This window comes from Mycteria americana, chromosome 7, assembly GCF_035582795.1.
Source record: "Mycteria americana isolate JAX WOST 10 ecotype Jacksonville Zoo and Gardens chromosome 7, USCA_MyAme_1.0, whole genome shotgun sequence".
Taxonomy (NCBI): domain Eukaryota; kingdom Metazoa; phylum Chordata; class Aves; order Ciconiiformes; family Ciconiidae; genus Mycteria; species Mycteria americana.
Genome location: NC_134371.1, coordinates 49536972 through 49555227, shown reverse-complemented (window position 1 = coordinate 49555227; position 18256 = coordinate 49536972). Strand labels below are relative to the sequence as shown.

Below are 18256 nucleotides of genomic sequence, written 5' to 3'. Positions count from 1 at the left end.
TGTAACACTGATGTGTATTCACGTGAATTTGGACCCTATTTCCTTTGTCAGGTCTTTCTTCTGCCTCCTATATTGAAGCTCCCTAAACTCATAACCTGTATTCAAGTTTGAATCCATCATGCACGTAACACTGCAACAAAGCTTTGCAGACCTGCAGGCCAATTTGAACACTACCACCTGAAATTATCTTCTTTGTGCTCCGGCCTATGACCATATGCTTAACCTCTTAGAATTACTGCTTCTGTACAAAATGTACTTCTGCATTGCCTGTAACACTGAGAGCAGAAAGCTAGGCCCAACTTGAACTTGCATGATTGCCAGAGACCAGTTGGCAAGACAGAGTGACCCTTCTACCCAGTCACTGAGCAGCTGCTGTGATATCATAAGGCACACAGTTCTCACAGCTTAGACACACTTTTGTAGTGAGTAGTAGCCTTTCAATTGTATGAAAGACTGGAGAGTTATACTGCATGCCACCACAGTCTCTAATCCTTGTTCAAGCCGCACGTGGAAGTCAAAAGACATTTTGACTTCATTGTGATTATCTGGGAAGAAAGGTGAGCAAGATCAGTTTGAGAGAGCTACTGAGACTTAATGGAAAACAAACCTAGCAGTAGACTTCACCAGGGCTTTTTCTCAATTTGTACTATTTTAATTACTGTCTATTTGAAATTCTTGATAGTATTTTAATTCCTGTGTTAGGATAAACTGAAAAGTACTTAAATGCCAAGTATTTTTCAAATAAATAATTCATAAGATACTTAAAGTGGTTATATTTAAATGGCCTCCAAAATGAATTGTAGTAAGTTTTTTATGACAGAAATATATCCATTTTCAACACGATAATCTCCAAAATATATGATACAAAAATATTCTAAGAGATTTTTTTGTGAGCATTAGCTTAAAATTGGAAGACATGATCATAAGAGAAAGAGACACCTTCTCCCCTAGAGCTGACAGACATGGAAAGACAATCAACTCATGCTGGCAAAGACAACACCAATGGGTTCAATCTTGCTGATATTACCAGAAGGAGAAATTTTCTGTTCCTGACTGACTTACACCTCCTCATCAGGTCATAGTTTGCATTCACTTCTACCCATTACTGTAACCAAGCTTAAATACAAGACCCTGCTCCACCAGCCTGCTTTAACATGCTTTGACTTCTCTTTTACTTTCTGTATTCATTTCCATTCTTTGTTAATCACACTATGTCTTTAAGTTGCTAACTATAAGAGCACTCTTCACTTAACCATGTTAATCCATACCATTACATGAACCAATTTCCCATTTTATCTATCTGCACCCAGATTAAAACCGCACCTTCTTTCACCCATGCTTGGGCAAGCTAGGCCACAGTCATTCTCTCTTATTTTTACCATATTATATCTGAGTAGAATTTATGATTTTATCTGAATCACCTTCTGACATTCCCCTTTGGTAGCCATCAGTAAGACTTGACAGCTTAACAGTTATCTGTTTATTAAAAAAACCCACTCATCTGGGAAATTAATTATTTCAACTGGACATATTCTATATGAGCTTTGATGTAAACAGTAAATCCAGAGTGTTCAACAATACTAGTTTAGAGATTAATCTAATTACAGGCTATTAAAAGAGACGAATACAGCCGATTGCATTTCTAAAACCCTGTACAGACCAGCAACAGTTAACGATGATTTGATGGTTTTCTAGGAGTTTGGAACAAATACTTGGCTTTTAGTTTGAGAGCGATGCTGGACATTTCTGTCTGATGCTTGGGGGATTCAGCCAACTAACAGATACATTTGGTGAAGAATCTCATTCTAGTCATGCCCTCCCTTCCTAATTTCCCTTTTCACTGTTTTGTCGTCTTTGCCTGTTCCTCAGGGAACTGAGTGATTGATAGCCTAATCCAATGACTGTATTACAGCTGCCTCAACTTGGACTCTTTTCCTTATCATTAGCAGTTAGCCTATGGTTAAATTCACAGCTCACTGCTTGGTACAGCCCCTGAGATTTAAGGGTCTGGCCTTTAGAAAATATTTAACATAAAATTGAAATCTTGACATACTGAGAATTCAGTTCTCTGCAAGGCTTCTTTAATTAATCCAATGTACTGTACCATTGTTCTATATGAGGCTGTGACATGGTGAACTGTTACTGAAGCTCACAGAGATGTATAATTCTAAATTAAACACTCACTTACATGTACCTACACTGCATTTGTTTCCCAAGTACATGTGCATGAATGTGAAAATTTAAATTCAATCTATAACAATAATAAAACACAAACCAATTACACTTCAAGAGTAAAGACTTTTCATTCATTTCAAGCTCGGAATGAGCTTTTTTCAAAGTAAGAGGAGGAGAAAACACAGCATTGTTCAAATGCTGTGTGTAAAGACTCATGCTTCATTCTTTTTCCAGGACTCATTTAATCTTTTGGTGAATGAAATCAATTATGATCATTTTTAATCAACTACAAACGGCACCTGTGCTAAAAGAGTAAAGCATTTTCTTTGTGGGAAAGAAATTGGCTGAAAAATATTAAAAGTGGAAAAAATATGCTTAGTTCTCTGACCTTATCTGGAGAATAATACTTATTTTTAAATAGCTATGGGAAGGATGTAGACCTTGATCTATGCTGTAAACCTTTGCCCTACTTCCAGTCAGTCGATGAGCTGCAAGCTTCTATGAAAATGGCAGCTGAGTCCCAGATGAAAAATTATGCATCTCATAAACTGCTATTCTGCTGAAATGTCAAGCTATGGCAGGGCTGTACCTCAAACTCAGCACTTGGCATTTTCCTTCTGTCTGCTTTGTTGCCATGAAGCAAACATGAACAGTGAGGATTTGTGTAGGGCAGGTAGCAGGCGAGCTCCCTGTCAAAAATCTATTATTAGGGTTCTGATCTCTCCTGCACAGACCAGTGATGGCAGAACACTAAGAGAAATCAGACTGCTGCAAGGACACCACGGAAAACAGAGGACTCTTTGTGAATCCTGACATAATATATGCAAATAAGGGCTTTTAATGGCTGAGCTACATTTAACAGAAATAATAAAACAAAATTAAAATCGTACTACGGCATGTATTTGTTTTTTACTTCTATCCACACTGTTTTATAAATATATGTTAATGTAAATAGTCTTTAACTCTCAGTAAATATTTATACTAAACAGAAGTGCCTATGCATACATACATTTTGTTTTGTTTCCACTGATGGGCAGCTTTTCCTTCATTTCTATTGACCAAAATCCACACTGCACAGTCACTGAGAGAACTGTGATTAGGAAAGTGAATGCTCTTGGGTTTTTTTTTTCATTTTTCTTTTAATGATGTGTCATAAAATTGAAATTAAAAGGCAGCCCTTATTATTATAACTTCAACTTTTCCTCTTTTAATATAATTCATACATTTCAGATTAGAATATATGCTCCTTTTAATAATGTCAATTATTCATATAACATATACATTTTAATTTAATGAAATAACACCTGCAAAGCGTTCCCTTAAAAGTCACAATTGCTGTCTGACAGTGTTTTTTTGTAAAAAGAGACAGCTCCACTAACTTACTTCAAAAGCAACTAAAATTAACTGCCTCTGCTGGTTTCCAACAATTATACGTTCCCCCATTTAGTGACTGAATCTGCTGTCTAGGTATATTCCTTCTGACATCCCTTGTGGTCAGCTATGAAGTTATAACACACAACTTTCTGTGTCTCCCTTGTTCTGGAAAACATACAAACATACGTACTCAAACATGCTGTACAATATATTCATGCAAATAATGCCAAAATACTACAGAATGTAATAACTGGACAAAGCAATAAGAGCACATAGACATGAGGTGTTTGAACTACTGCTATAAAATACTGCAATATTTTTGCAACAAAGCATTAAAAGGTTACCTAGTGAGTGCACCGTAGAGAGATTTGCTTTTAAACCAAGTTTTTTGCTAAGTCCAGTGTATGGTTTTATAAATTTATCCCCTAAGGATCTGGCTTCCAGACAAAAACAAAGAAACAAACAGATGACAAAGAACAAAAAAAGACGGAAATTCAAACAGAAGCTCCACTCTATTTTGCCTGCAATGGATATCCTATTGTGCTGCAATGTGATGTGTTTTATAAAACACATCTGGAATATGGAAGCACAGTATGAAAGCTCATGAAAAAACTTTATTTTTTTTTTTAATTTTAAAATACATTTAAAGGAAACAAATCTTAGGGAAGCGTGTGGCTGCTGACAGTATATTAACATTTCTCTGGGAAACCTGGCATCTTATTCTAGTACCTATAAAATACGCATTTTCAAAATAATTTATACTTATACAGACTAAAACATCTCTTTCAGAGCCAGAGGTCATTATTCTTTGTGAAGATAAAAAAGCAGCATTAGCTTATTTTTAAGAAACAAATACTCTGCATTGCATGTGTATAGGAAGAACTTGGGGTAAAATCTCATGTATTCTATATTCTCAAACCTGAAATACTGCTGGGTCGATTCTAAAAGCCCCTTAATGGAAATCAAACTGTGTCTCTAATCCTGGAAACACATATGATAGTTGCACAGTTTGGGAAGCCATATCTTAATTTTAGTATTTTTCTTTCATCATAAGAGCTTATTTCCTTAACCATATTTTGGAGGCTTCATTAGGACATTTCCACTTTTTGAGTAATGGGCAGTTCCTGGAAACATAAAAAATGGATGAAGACTGGGATTCTCTAAGCACAACGTCCTCTTACATAACGGGGCCACAGAAATCTGTAAAGCTACCATAGCCCTTGGGCTCAGCTGAACTCCATGGTGCCAATTAGAAATTAATTTTATTTAGAAAACAACAATTTGTCAAAATTAAAGTGAAATTTTTCCTGCGAACATTTTGTGGCACCAGGATAGATGTAGAAGGTGAAGAAAAAACAGAGATTTTACAACACCCAATAGTTGGAGGGTAAACTTGGAAGCCACGGGACCCAGCTGGGACCCAGGCTCACACCTGGGATTTAAACCTGGCTCTCCCAGGCTCACACCTGGGATTTAAACCTGGCTCTCCCAGGCTCGTGTGCAGGTCAGCAGGCTGTACTAGTATGAGTGTTTATCCTGTGAGAGCTGTTTCACTTTGTATTAATAATTCAGTATTTGCAGGGGAGAAGAAAGAGAGACTAATCCTACAGCCTAGTGGTCAAACACCCACCTGAGATACTGGGATCCTTCCCTGTCAAAACCACCCAACAAACAGGAGGGTAGGAAGGAAGAACCAGCAATGCCTCTTACAGCTTAGCAATTTTCAGTTGATCAAATTAGATCAAAACAGGAAGGTCACTGCCCGAGCACTGGCTGGGAAGAAAACATGACTGTGACAACTCAAAGCTAAATGGGGGTTTTAAGGTAATCTCATTAAGTCTCTCCTTCTTTGAAAGATTTTTAAAAAAATGTTTTAAAAAACCAGAGACATAAGTCTGTTCTCAAAACATCTCAGGATCTGGCAATAATGTTAATAAACCTTTTTTATTATTATTTTTGTGTGTTTTAGACAAACCATAGGAAACTACCTGTCATCCAGTAATTTAAAAGGAATTAAAAATAAATTCCCTTTTCAATGTCTTTCTTTTCTGGAAAAACACATGACAGTCCTCCTGCGCTTCTGCACGAGGCAGACAAGAAGAGGAGGAAAGAGGAGGCCAAGGGTAAGTTGTATATGGAAAACCTTTCTTCAGTACATGGCCATGTAGGAGCACATTTTTGAACAGTGGAGGACAGGGAAGACTGTAAGTCAAAATGTCAGGCTGCTGCTAGGACAGGGCATTAACATACTTTCATTATTTGCTCTTTGACAGAAACCTTCGTCAAGCTCAGTGAAGTGAGTTTGCACTCAACTGCAGAAGGCAACCCTCACTGTATTAAGAAACGTGCGGACATAGCGAATTTATAAAACATTGAAGAACTGCTGTCCTTTAAGAGAATGACTTCCTTGCGACGTGATCCGTCCCTGCCACTGGGCCGCAGAGCTTCCGCTGGCCCCCTCAGCATGCGCTGCCCCCCCAGCTGCCACGGGGCGCCATGAAGAGCCTTCTTCCCCTCAGGCCCTGCCGGCTGGTGGGCGGGAGCCGGGCCTGAGCTTTCAGCAAAGCCCTTCAGCAAGCGGAGACAGGGGCTGGCCTGCAGCCTTATTTCGGGGTGCAAAGCGCTGACTTTCGCGTTTTGAGCTGCGGTGGCTTACCTCCAGCTTTCTGCTGGCCTCCTCCTCTGACATGCTGCGGTCCTCCACCGAGGCGTGGGGCTCCTTCAGCTCTCGGGGGAGTGAATGGAAACGCGGAGTGCAGAGGACAGAGCATGTTTCTCTAGGTGACATCAAGGGAGGAATGTGTCCCTGCTGCTGCTGGTGGACCCTAAGCACAGCAGCTTCTGCTTTTCACTCTCTGAAGCAAAACCACCCTTTCAGACAGAGCAACCCCATACTAGCAGGCAATGCTACTGAAGATAGGGAGTTTCCTATGATTTATGTGTAAAGAGAAGGGGAAAAAAGATAAGCAAGCCCAGACTGATCTAAAATCCCGTTCAATCCAGCACTCCAGAAATACTGCGTTGCGAGCAATTCCTCACTGGCTGGGTGATGCGGAGGGTCACCAGCTTTGGGCCTGGCACGTTCCAGAGCTGACCAGCAGGCCTGACTGAGGGGGCTCTGTGCCGAGACCTCCACAGGGCTGGGGGCCAGCTCCCACCGCACCCACGGCCACGCAGCCCCACGGCCACTGCACCCCCTGAGGCAGACTCCTGCCGCACTTACTGTACCTCCGTGCCAAGCGAGCGCCATTACTAGTCCAGAAAAGAATTAAAATCTGCGCAACTGGAAAAAGTCCAGAAAGGGAGATACAGCTCGGCTATGCCCTGTGTCTCCTGTAGGTTTGTACGCTAGAGAACGTGATAAACCAGCTGTGCTTTGGTAAAACACGCTGAAAATGGACCAGACTTATTGCTTCTATGATAGCACTGACTTTCACTTAAAAAAGTAATTATCTCTTGAGAGGAATTATTTTAAAAAAAACAACAAAAACTTACTGGCTCTATCAGATAATAAAATAGAACAAGAAGTTTAAGCAAATCAAACTAGAAACCCAGTACTTTACACTATGAAGTGACTTTCATGCCAGGACCACAGAGCACTTCCCAACAAGCCTGCAGGCGTGTAAGTGGTGTTGCTGCCATTCCACAGACAGGAGAAATAAAGCACGGAAAGGTCAAGTGTCTGGCTGCAGGCCACGTGGCTGAGCCCTGGCACGGCCGGGAACAGCCCTCAGAAGTACGGCCACCCTGCCCCTTGCTCTGACCAGACGACACGCTCTCCCTTTTCTTGTCTTCTTGTGAGCATGCTAGCTCTCTTGATTTAAAATTGCTTTCCTGCTTTCGTAAATTTGTATACTGCTGTACCCGGATCGCTGAGCAGAAAGTAAGGCAACGTGTTGCAGAATCTATTGACTTTATTGGCTCTCTGGCTTTCTTTTGCGCAATGAGTTGTGGGATTGAGACCTAGTGATGTCAACAGCAAGAAACCTTTATATATTTGTCTGCAACAATATGCTCTTTCCAAACAGAATAAGTTGATAGCACTTCCAGTGGTTTTCATATTTTTTAAATAACCAGATTTGCATCATAGGTATGGTGCATCCTAAAATAACATTTTCTATCTCCTCTGACACATGTAAAACTTCAGGAAAAAAAATACTTTTTTTACTTACACACACAGATATATATAAAAAAATAAAAGACACAAAGAACTTTTCCTCAGGTCCCATTTATAACAGAATTATAAACCACAGAAATGCTGGTACGTCCTCCCTTATAGCTGAGCATCCAGGTGCCACTGTAATTTACGCTACATACATGTTTTAAATTTGTGACATAAGAGACACACTTTTCATAATGCAGTCATTTTATAGATTTTATTAGACAGACTTATGGTAGGAAGGAATATTCAGAAATTGCAACTTAAATGAGAAAATGTGAATGGTGTTACTTATATAAAATACTACTGCAATAGTTCTTTTATTAATTTTTAATGCACAGCACCCACTGTGACCTCCTTTATTCTTTTCCTGTCAACATGGCAGGCTAGAGAAATTGAAATGGGCTGTAGCTGTTCTCTTCTTGTTCCCCTCTTCCTCCCATTTTGCATAATATTAAAATATAACATCTTATTGGACTGTCACTGTGAAATAATCATTATGCAATAGGCATAACGATTTTTTCTGATTGTTATCTCTTCCTTGCTTTTCAGCATTCTCTAAAAAATTCCAAATTCTGTGTAGTTATCGAAGGCAACAAGGCAATTTTCCACTGAATACACTCGTCTGAATTAAAGTTTGTTTAAAAGGTATCTTTTGCTACATTTCTTACGGTTCTCTAAGGATAACACTAGTCACATACAATAAAGCATTTTTGCCTGTCTGGTCTCCTCTGATTACGTTTTTGGGGTGAGGTAGGAGGTGGGTCCAATAAAATAGTGTTTGACTCAATCAGGAGGATGCTATTACTTCTGTTATGTATATTTACTGCTACCTCTATCACCAAGGAGACTAATCTCCATACCAGTAAAGTCAAGAAGCTCACAGTATTGTCTTTGCAGGGTCAAGTTCATGTTGTCACAGCAACAGAGTGCACAGGGTCAATAGATTAATACATTAGTGTGCACAGGCACTGAACTGGAGTGTAAAAGTTTTGCTGCTGGTTTTAAAATTAAACTGTGAAGCAGGACTTGGAAATATGGCCTACACAAGATATTCTTGTATATCTCAAGGCTACAAAAATATGCATATATCTGCCTAATACAGTCTATCATTTTTACCACAGCGGGAAGAGGAGGAAATAACCTCCTTGGAAGAGGTGCACTCGGTGGAAAGGAAGGCGGAAGGCTGTTCGGGTTATGAAACATACACTGCATTTGGATTGTTGCTATTTCCCCCTGCGATGCCCTTTCATTAGCCTCTGTCTAACGTGGGGCCTGACAATTGTGACAGAATGAAAAATTTGAGGAAAAGCGAGGGTCACGAGAGAAGAGATTTCCTTCCCTCTCCAGTGACCCTATCACAGTATTCTGATGCAGTGCTTTACCATTAAGGAAAGGGCAACCCAAGAGCCTTCACACTTAATCTGTTCCATCTGTCATGACTATTAGAAACATTGACCAGCAGTGAGCTTTAAGGACTCGGTGCGACTGCAGACATGATATTCTAGCCGACTACAAGGACCTCCTGATGTTTTGAAAGCCTCCAAGGAAGTACCATGCATCAAAAAGGGCAACACCTACCTGACACGCCACCATATGTGGTCCTCAGTCCTCCACCAACTGCTGGCCAAGGTGTGCTGTCTGCTTTCAGTCCCATCAGTCCTGACACAGTGTTGGTGGCTGTAACACCATCTGCGCCACCTGTGAAAGAAAAGGTCGGTCACCTTTTGTTAAATCATGTGTATAAGAACAAGAGAGGAAAAAATACCACAGAAAAACTGTGAAACTGTGAAATAACTAGAAATTCAAATAAACAGCCGAAGACAGAAATCAACAAACTGTAAGGGGATGCACAGAAGGGTCCTTAAGACCAATCCTGGGCTGGTAGATTTAACACTAGCTTCAAGGCAGGCTGCATCAGTTGAAAGAGCTGTAAGGGCTGTAAGACGGCACGTGGGAAACACTGGGGCTGACAGGCAGATCTCTGCCCTTCAGCTGTGTGGGACAGAACCTGCTCCAGTGGTTGTTCAACACCTGGAGGTGCCCCAGCACAGGGCTCACCTCCCCAAGCTGATGACTCCAACGCTGCATTGATGGAGCCAGCCCATATTCTCGTTTCTCATCGTGAGGAGCAAGACGAAATGAACAATGCGACAGAGAAACGATGACCACGGTTCTAAGTGATGGATTAATACACCTACTTGCAAACTAATTTCCTGCCGTGTTGTACTTTAATGTCTAAGGAAAAAAAATGTATATATATCTTTAAATGGTGTGTTTCTGTTTTCTCAGGACACATGCACCATTTTCACTATTAAACCTAGGAATAGGGGAATTTACAGTGGTATGGTAAACGTATAAATATGATAGAAATAGGAAGGTGCAGACACACCCACAAACACATATGATTTACTGTTAACGGTCTAACATAGTTCTCTTCATATATTGCTATATTCTAGAAGCACGGACAAAATTAGGAAGACTTTGATCACTGTGCTTATTCTAAATACATCAAATAAACTATTTTCATATTAGTTTCTGTTCTTATTTGTTATTATTCCAGCAACTCCCCTATCTTCCCCCATCCAGCAAATTAGTAAATCTGCACAGCTTGCGCTCTGGAGTCGGTTACCTTCCTGTGCAGCCATTGCAATATTCACAATATCAGTGACATTTGGGGTCAGCTTGGCAAAGAAAGGAATCTGAACAGCTTGTCTAACCCAGCGACAGATGTTCCGTACCAGCTCTGGATCCTGTTCAAATAGGTCAGATAAATATAGAACATAATTAAAAGTAATATGAACAAAAGGTATATCAAAGAAATACAAAACTTTGCTGTAAGTGGCTATACCGTGATTTTGTGAAATTACACATCAGAACTGAACCTTATCTCATTAGCTAACTTATTTCAGACACATCGAGTAACTGCAAATCCATTACAGAAAGGTTAGTTCATGAAAAAAGAAAAATTTGCCTTTTTTTTTTTTTTTTTCCAAAAGACAAAGATATCACAAAATGTTCCCTTCCCAGAGAGGGGAAAATATCATTTTGGATGACAGAGACTTCCTTTACCCATTTATTTTAAAAATTACTTTTCAGTTTTAATGACTCACTTTATGTAAGGTATATTGAAAATAACCAGTATCCTATAAAATGTGAAACTGAAGCATTGCCTTGATCAGAACAACAAGGATGAGTCGAGGTTGCAGGGCTATCAGAACGCAGTTCAGCATTTCTGAACTCTCCTCTGACTTCAGAGAATAACTTCAGATGGCCACAGTATAAATGAAAGATCAAAATCTTCTCTGTTAAAGCCAGAAATCAACATCTTCAAGTGTTGGCTTTTCATGATTTCCAGGCATTTACTTCCCTTACGGAATACGTCTCGTGTAGACAGTAATCAACTATCCTTTCCATTGAAAACAGCTCCGTGGAACTAACGCTCTGCATCTGGCACATGTAATGGTTATTGTTCAGTACAACTCTTAGGGTATGGGTTGTTGGTTTTTTCTGTTGGCTATTGATAATGCTCTTCAACAAATACCTTAAAATTTGCAATACTGATGCATGTAGAACATGGTGTGTGATCTGGTTAAAAATTGAATGGTGCTATTACAAGATTTAGTACAAGTATAGCCTGTGGGCAGGCTAATTGGTACCGCAGTAATTATTTACATTTACTAAATCTTTATCACACTCTCAGATATATGTCTATCATATATGAATAATTTTATCCCATTTGGCTATTGTAAAAACTCAGAAAGCTACATTGCTATGTAGTAAGTGAAAATGGGATAAGCCTAAATGAAGTTTAGTTTAAAACAATCCAGTTTTGTGGCACCTTGTCCAACCTTGGACACCAAGGTTGTCAGTCTAGTGAACGCACAGGAAATATGTCCTTGTTCTTTTTTCTTTTTACACCAATGGTTAAATACAAACAAAAACCCCCCACAGGCTGTGTTCCTGGGAAGTACACAGTGCTTGACATGAATAGTAAAACCCTCAGACTTAGCTGTGCCATTCCAATAAAAATGGTGATCTCCCCGCCCATGCAGCTTCCATGAAATATGTATGAACGCTGCACTGGCAGTATGAAAGTAGTTGCATCTTTGACTTTCATTTCTGTTTTGAATTTCCTTGAGGCCTAACGCAGAAATGAGAGACCCTCTAGAAGACATGAATTGTATATCCTTTATGTTAATTCTTCTCCTTAGAAATTCTTGTAATAATGTTCAGGATGTTGGCACCACATAACTCATTATGCTGACTTCGTCGTGCTTAGAGTGCTGCCATAAAAATTCTTACTCCAACACACACTAACACTTAAAAAAAATACAATTATTTTAATCCATATTGAGTAACTTATTGGGAGATCTCTTTCATTCATATAAACCCGATTTCCATCCTACCTAAGACAATTTAACTAGTGTGTCTTTCTTAAGAAATAATAACTTGACCTTTTTTTTTCCAAAAGTAACTAAAGACCTTCATTTTCCATCAGGTATGCTTATTCCACATGAACATTAATGCAACGAGTGCAATGGAAGGGTCTTCATCTTTCTCAAGCTGATTGCACAGCACATTTGAAAGGCTCACTTGTATCAGTCTTGGAAACCTGCCCATTTTCAGTACCCATAAAACCACAGGTAACTTAATGGGAAAATAATTTGAAAACTCAACTGAAGGAGGTGAAATCTTTGATTTTACTTCACTTCATATTCCAAGGAAAAAACAGGAATGTTTAGTGAAGAAACATGGGAAAAAAGAAAGAAAAGTTAACAGTGCTTTGCTGCATAGTGAGACAGTCTCTGATAGGAACTGGAAAGGAGTTGAATTTTATACCAAAAAAATAGCATTTCCATTAAATTTTACATTTTTGGATTAAAACAGCTTTCTAAAGCTGATTTTTTTCCCCATAATCTTTTAACTAATTCATTTGCTCATTAAATAAATATCATATAAAGATAATGCTGGATACCTTAAAAAAAATTACTGTTTACCCTTGTGCCACCCTCAAAACACACGTGACAGATCTCACTGTTTCCCGTTTCAGTGCGAGTCCTACGGTGGAGCTGTACTGGAGCATCCAGCTGATCCACCCTCCCACCCTGCTCCTCCACCTCCTCCCTCCACCTCTGCTCTGCCGCCAGCCCCCTCCTGCTCAGATTCCTCCTGGTGCAGTGGCCAACATCAGTGAGCCACCCGAGCCCATCCTCTCTCCCCTCTCTCCCATTGCAGTGACTTTGCACGTGTCCAGTGGCCACAGCCACTACATGCCTGAGCTTCCCTGCTGCCAGAGCGATTTCAATGCCATGAAGACACTGCATGAGAATACCAGAGCTTCTATGCTCTACAGACAAGATATTCTCAAAGAGGAATAATATCCTCACCTGCTTTTATCTGTAACATCACATTTTCTTCTTTAGATCATCAAGAAAAAGTTATTCATTCATTTATAAAATTCATTATTTCCTACTATATTTGCACCGAGGACTTGGAAAAATGCATCATAAGTCATCAGATGGTTGAAAACAGAAGATATTCATGTCACTGGACAGCTAATTTTCATATGAAATGAACGAACTACATTTATATAACCCAGGGGAAGGTCACTGGATGGTGTACAACCTCTCCGCAGAAGTTTGCCTTTGGACTGAGGACAATTTGCAGAGGTCATACGAGAACACAACTTTTGAGAAAGATATAAGTGATTAGAAATAGAGAATTAGAAATAGAGGAGTGCAATCATTGACTAAAGAAATGATCCCAATTTGAAATGCAGTTCAAAACTTAAAATTTCTGAGAACATTATCATTTTCAGCAAAGTTTTAAACTCAGGTACAACATTTAACAAGGTGTGCAGCCTGGTAGCAAAACCAGTTTTAAAGAGGCTATGTACAAGCTTCATTTTGCTGATTCGGGGCCTCCCATCTACTTGGATTTCTGAAAGATTGACCCTAATTTACAAATTGCATTTACTGATTCTTAGCAGAGATTTGATTTATAAAACATTCAAGGATGAGCATATAACTTGTAAGAGAATGAATCTTGAGGCCTGTAAATCACGTTACAAAAAATACCTGTCACTGCTAATACAACATAAATATCTTTTTTTATCCCAATCCAACTTTATGAAAGTGCCTGCGGCTTTTATCATTGATAAAGTGGTTGATGAAGCCTGCATAGTTAAGAAATATTTTCTAAATGGCTTGATATGTAAAATGTTATTAGCTGTAAAAACAGCTGGGCATTTACATTCACAAAATCAACAATATGAACTAACTAAAATATTATTCTGCTTAATGTAGTACAGGATTTTAATGCCTTTGGTTCAAAGTCTACATGTTGCTATAAATTATCTTCTTCTATTACACATAACTAGGTTTGTTGGTTCTCTCATTAATGATGATACAGTGCTATTGTTACAGAATGTGTAGCATAATTTTGCTCTGTGTGTCAATCCAGAAGAATGAACAAATGCTTCAATGATCTGTAACATCCGTTGGTAGCACACTTCATTTATCTGCTGTATTTTTTTTTTTTTAAACAAACACCATCTAAATAAAAGCTTGGTGACATTATTATCAGCTAAAACATAATATTGATTCATGCACTGTACCTACAGGAATCTGTTGGTAATTTAATTCTATATAAAGTCTCTTTTGGTACGAGATGTACATCAGTGTGTCTTTTGTCTTCCTGTTCTTAATCAAATATTGCTTGTTTATTCCAAAGGCACAGGAGATTTGAATGTTACAGGGGTTGTCTTTTTACTTCCCTAAGCAGCAGTACAGAATCATTTTTCCTGAATATTCATTATAGCCTTGGGCTAGATGGAGCTTTTAATCCTAACTACTCATTGCCAATGGGTAGATATACTAGAGGAAAAACAACTATTCACCATTTTTTCTAAATGATCACATGATAAGCTTAACTACAACCATAACTATAAGAATAAGTCCTCAGAAATTAAAGCAGCAAGTTGTCTACTGATTGCATTTGGCATTGGTAATGAGATGAATCCCACGTCCTATCACCCCCAAGGCAGATACATCCTGCATGTTTAAAAAGGAGTGTGAAAATGCTGTGCATAGAGTAGGTCACCTCTCCTTGCGTTTCATGGAAAGAAACAAAACCATGAAGAGATTACCACAGAAATCTGGCTGTAGATTTTTGGAAATTTTGGAAATTTTTACTATGACCTATTTTCAGTGTTCCTGCAGGGTCCTCCTTTTTACACTACCCTGTTACTGCACAATCTTTATACTGTATCCAGAACACCTCCCTGAGGGAGGGAAGTACGATTATACCTGTTTAATAAGTGGGGAGAGGAGAGTCAGATAGACTGAGGTGTACCTCCTCACTCTCACTTTGCTTTGCTGCCCAGTTTTTACTAAGTCATTTGCATAAGGATCTGAAAAGGTTTTTCTGGCAGAAAACTGCACTTGATTCTTCGGAATATCTTAAACCATGAGATACTTTCCACATTAACAAAAGAAATATTTTTAATACTTGAATCAATTTTTCAGAGTATTTGAATAATGCAAAAGATAGAAATACAACTACTTTAGGGTGACAAATGTGCTTTTCTTAAATATGCAAACTGTCCTGGTTTCGGCTGGGATAGAGTTAATTTTCCTCCTAGTAGCTGGTATAGTGCTGTGTTTTGGATTTAGTATGAGAATAATGTGATAACACACTGATGTTTTGGCTGTTGCTAAGCGGTGCTCACACTGGTCAAGGACTTTTCAGCTTCCCGTGCTCTGCCGGGTGCGCAAGAAACTGGGAGGGGGCACAGCCAGGACAGTTGATCCAAACTGGCCAAAGGGCTGTTCCATACCATAAGACGTCATGCTCAGTATAGAAACTGGGGGAGTTGGCTGGGGGGCAGCGATCGCTGCTCGGGGACGGGCTGGGCGTCGGGTGGTGAGCGGTTGTGTCACTGTTTTTTTTTTTCCCTTGGGTTTTGTTCCTCTCTCTCTCTTGTTGTTTTCCTTCTCATTACACTTTATTATTATTAGTATTATTATTTTTGTTCCAATTATTAAACTGTTCTCTCAACCCACGAGTTTTCTTACTTTTGCTCTTCCGATTCTCTCCCCCATCCCACCGCGGGGGGGGAGGGTGAGCGAGCGGCTGTGTGGTGCTTAATTGCCGACTGGGGCTAAACCACAATAAAACAGTCTTTGGGAAGCACATATGTGTGAGTGTATGTACATATGCATGTGTGCATGTATAAAGAATACAAATGTTAGTCTGAAAGATGCCATAAAAATAAACCTGTTACAGAATTTCCCCCAAGAACTTCAGAAGGAAGGTTACCACTCAGTAGAGCACATTAGCTGATCTTGTCTAATTAGTGCTAGAGAAAATGGACCATACCATGCAATCTTCAGTCCATCCCTAATTATTATAATGGTGGCAGTTCTGTCTCACTAAGAACAGGGTAAGGACTTTTGCAGTTGTGCAAAGTATAAAAACATAACTCTTCTCAGACAGAATTCTGATGTATGAAGGCTTTCTCAGATAGGACTACTGGAGTTATCATTACAGGTCATGCTGATGATTTGTGCAAGTCCATTATACTGACTGTAATGATGGGAAGCTCTAGATGGCACAGAGAATGCTGCAAGATCCATTAGGACCTTGCATGTAAAGTCCTTAAATCTCATCTATCACTGACGACAGTGACCTAAACAACAAAGTTTCAGAAATTAAAATACTTTATTCTATTTAATGCAAGCATAAGTCTGATCTTCCTCATAAACCTCAAGTCTTTGATGGCCACAAAACTATTCTCATATATGTCTCTTGCCAATGAGTTTCACGGCTAAATCATGCATTCTGTCAACACGTTTGCGATTTTAAATACTGATACTAAGATACAGAGGACTTATTTTGTCTTTGTATTAATTTAACACACATGAATCTGACATGGGATTTCTTATACATGGTTAGTAGGCAAGTGGCACCAAGAGTCCCTCATCAGTGCATTCTTCTGGTGACACATTTTCTTTCTGTACTGGCTCTTCAGAAAAAGTCTTGTAGCTCCCTTCCATCTATTATCATTGGAGGAATTTTTTACATGAAAAAATGTTCTACAGTTAACTTCCTCATTCTGCACAGTAGATGCATTTTTCGAAATAGTATGGATAGCTATGGGAAAAGGAGGGAGTGCTTTCATGTTTAGGAATTATGTAGTCTAAGAAAAACTGTGAGAATTTGCAAGGTTCAGCTTTTAAATTTAATTCATGTACTATTCTCGCTTCACTGTTTCATTCAACAATAGCCTACAAGGGAAGAGTTAAACCTATCCTCAGTCAAATTGCTGTCTGAGAGCCCACGAGGACTCAAATGCACCCTCATCTGAAAAACAAGAATGGAGAAAAGAATCTTTCACCATCTGCAGATAACCTCCATGCAACTGGCAGACTTTCTTCCAGGCCATGCTACTCTTTCCTTGTGAACATTACAGTGGCACTACCTGCCATGACCTGCAGTGTGGGCAGGCAGGGGCAGGATGCATTTGGAGCAGCTTTAGAAAGTGAGTAATGATCATTTCTATAGATTCCTTACCTACTCAACCCACTGCACTGGCTCAACATGTAGGTCTGGATCTGCGTCTTTTACAGAGATCCCACAGATGTTCTGAGGACTTGTTAGCCTGATAAACTGTTAGTTTAAATGCTTTTTATATGTGCCTATCACATATTTCTTTTCCAGATCAAACGCGGGTCCAGAACTCCATTAGGAAATCAGAATTAAAAAAAAAAAAAAAAAAAGAAAATTAAAATTTCTCTCTGTGTGTGAAGAGCTGCTCTTTTGCTATTTCTTTAAATGTGAAGAAAAAGTAAAAGTATGGGAATTTCAGCTTAAAGCATTGCAAATTAGCATCTTTAGTATTCACCTCTTTTTTTTTTTTCATACTACTATTGATCTCTTCCACAGCTATCTTTTCTCCCTCCCCCTATGAAATGCCCAACATTGCCTTCATGAAACTGTCTATCTCTAAACCTACCCAAAATTTCCACAGTACCTAAATATAGAATTACAGTCAATTGCAATAGCAAGAGAGACACCATTTCTGAATCTCATGGTTAATTTTACTGTGTTGTCACATGCTAGAAAGGGCAGTTTAGGTTGTGCATTTGTCCCATTCCAAACTTAATTAAAGCTAACAATTTGTTTAAAGCCTGTCAAATTAAGAGAAGGATCTCCCAGGATAGAAGACGAATAACTCTCTACTTCTCATCTGGAGTAAAAAATGCTTCCTCATTTCTCAGGAAATTTGACAGGTTTTGGTCAACATCTATTGACCGCAGCTGTCAAAAAGAAAGAAATGAGGCAGTTTAACCTAAGGCAGGAATAACAGTTTTCACAGTTGTACGTGAAGCTATCTATATATATTAGGAAAAATTTCAAAAAATGCCTAAATGACTTCAGAGGCTTTGGGTCAGCCTAGTCAACCCCACAAAAACGTAGCTGCTGGATGAGAGCTTATATCCTTCTGGCTAGAATCTATGATATGATGTGATGTGAAACCAATGC

General features: G+C 39.1%; 1 protein-coding gene across 4 annotated transcripts in view; it reads right to left on the bottom strand.

The window, feature by feature from the left end:
- Window positions 1-18256, bottom strand: part of DPYD (dihydropyrimidine dehydrogenase) — a 369002-nt gene that overhangs the window by 87794 nt on the left and 262952 nt on the right. For all 4 annotated transcript variants that reach the window (XM_075508301.1, XM_075508302.1, XM_075508304.1 and 1 more), the window contains 2 exons: window positions 10341-10461; window positions 9290-9409 (listed from right to left, as the gene is read on the bottom strand). In XM_075508301.1, coding sequence (XP_075364416.1) covers window positions 9290-9409; window positions 10341-10461 — 241 coding nt within the window. The remainder of the gene's footprint in view (window positions 1-9289; window positions 9410-10340; window positions 10462-18256) is intronic.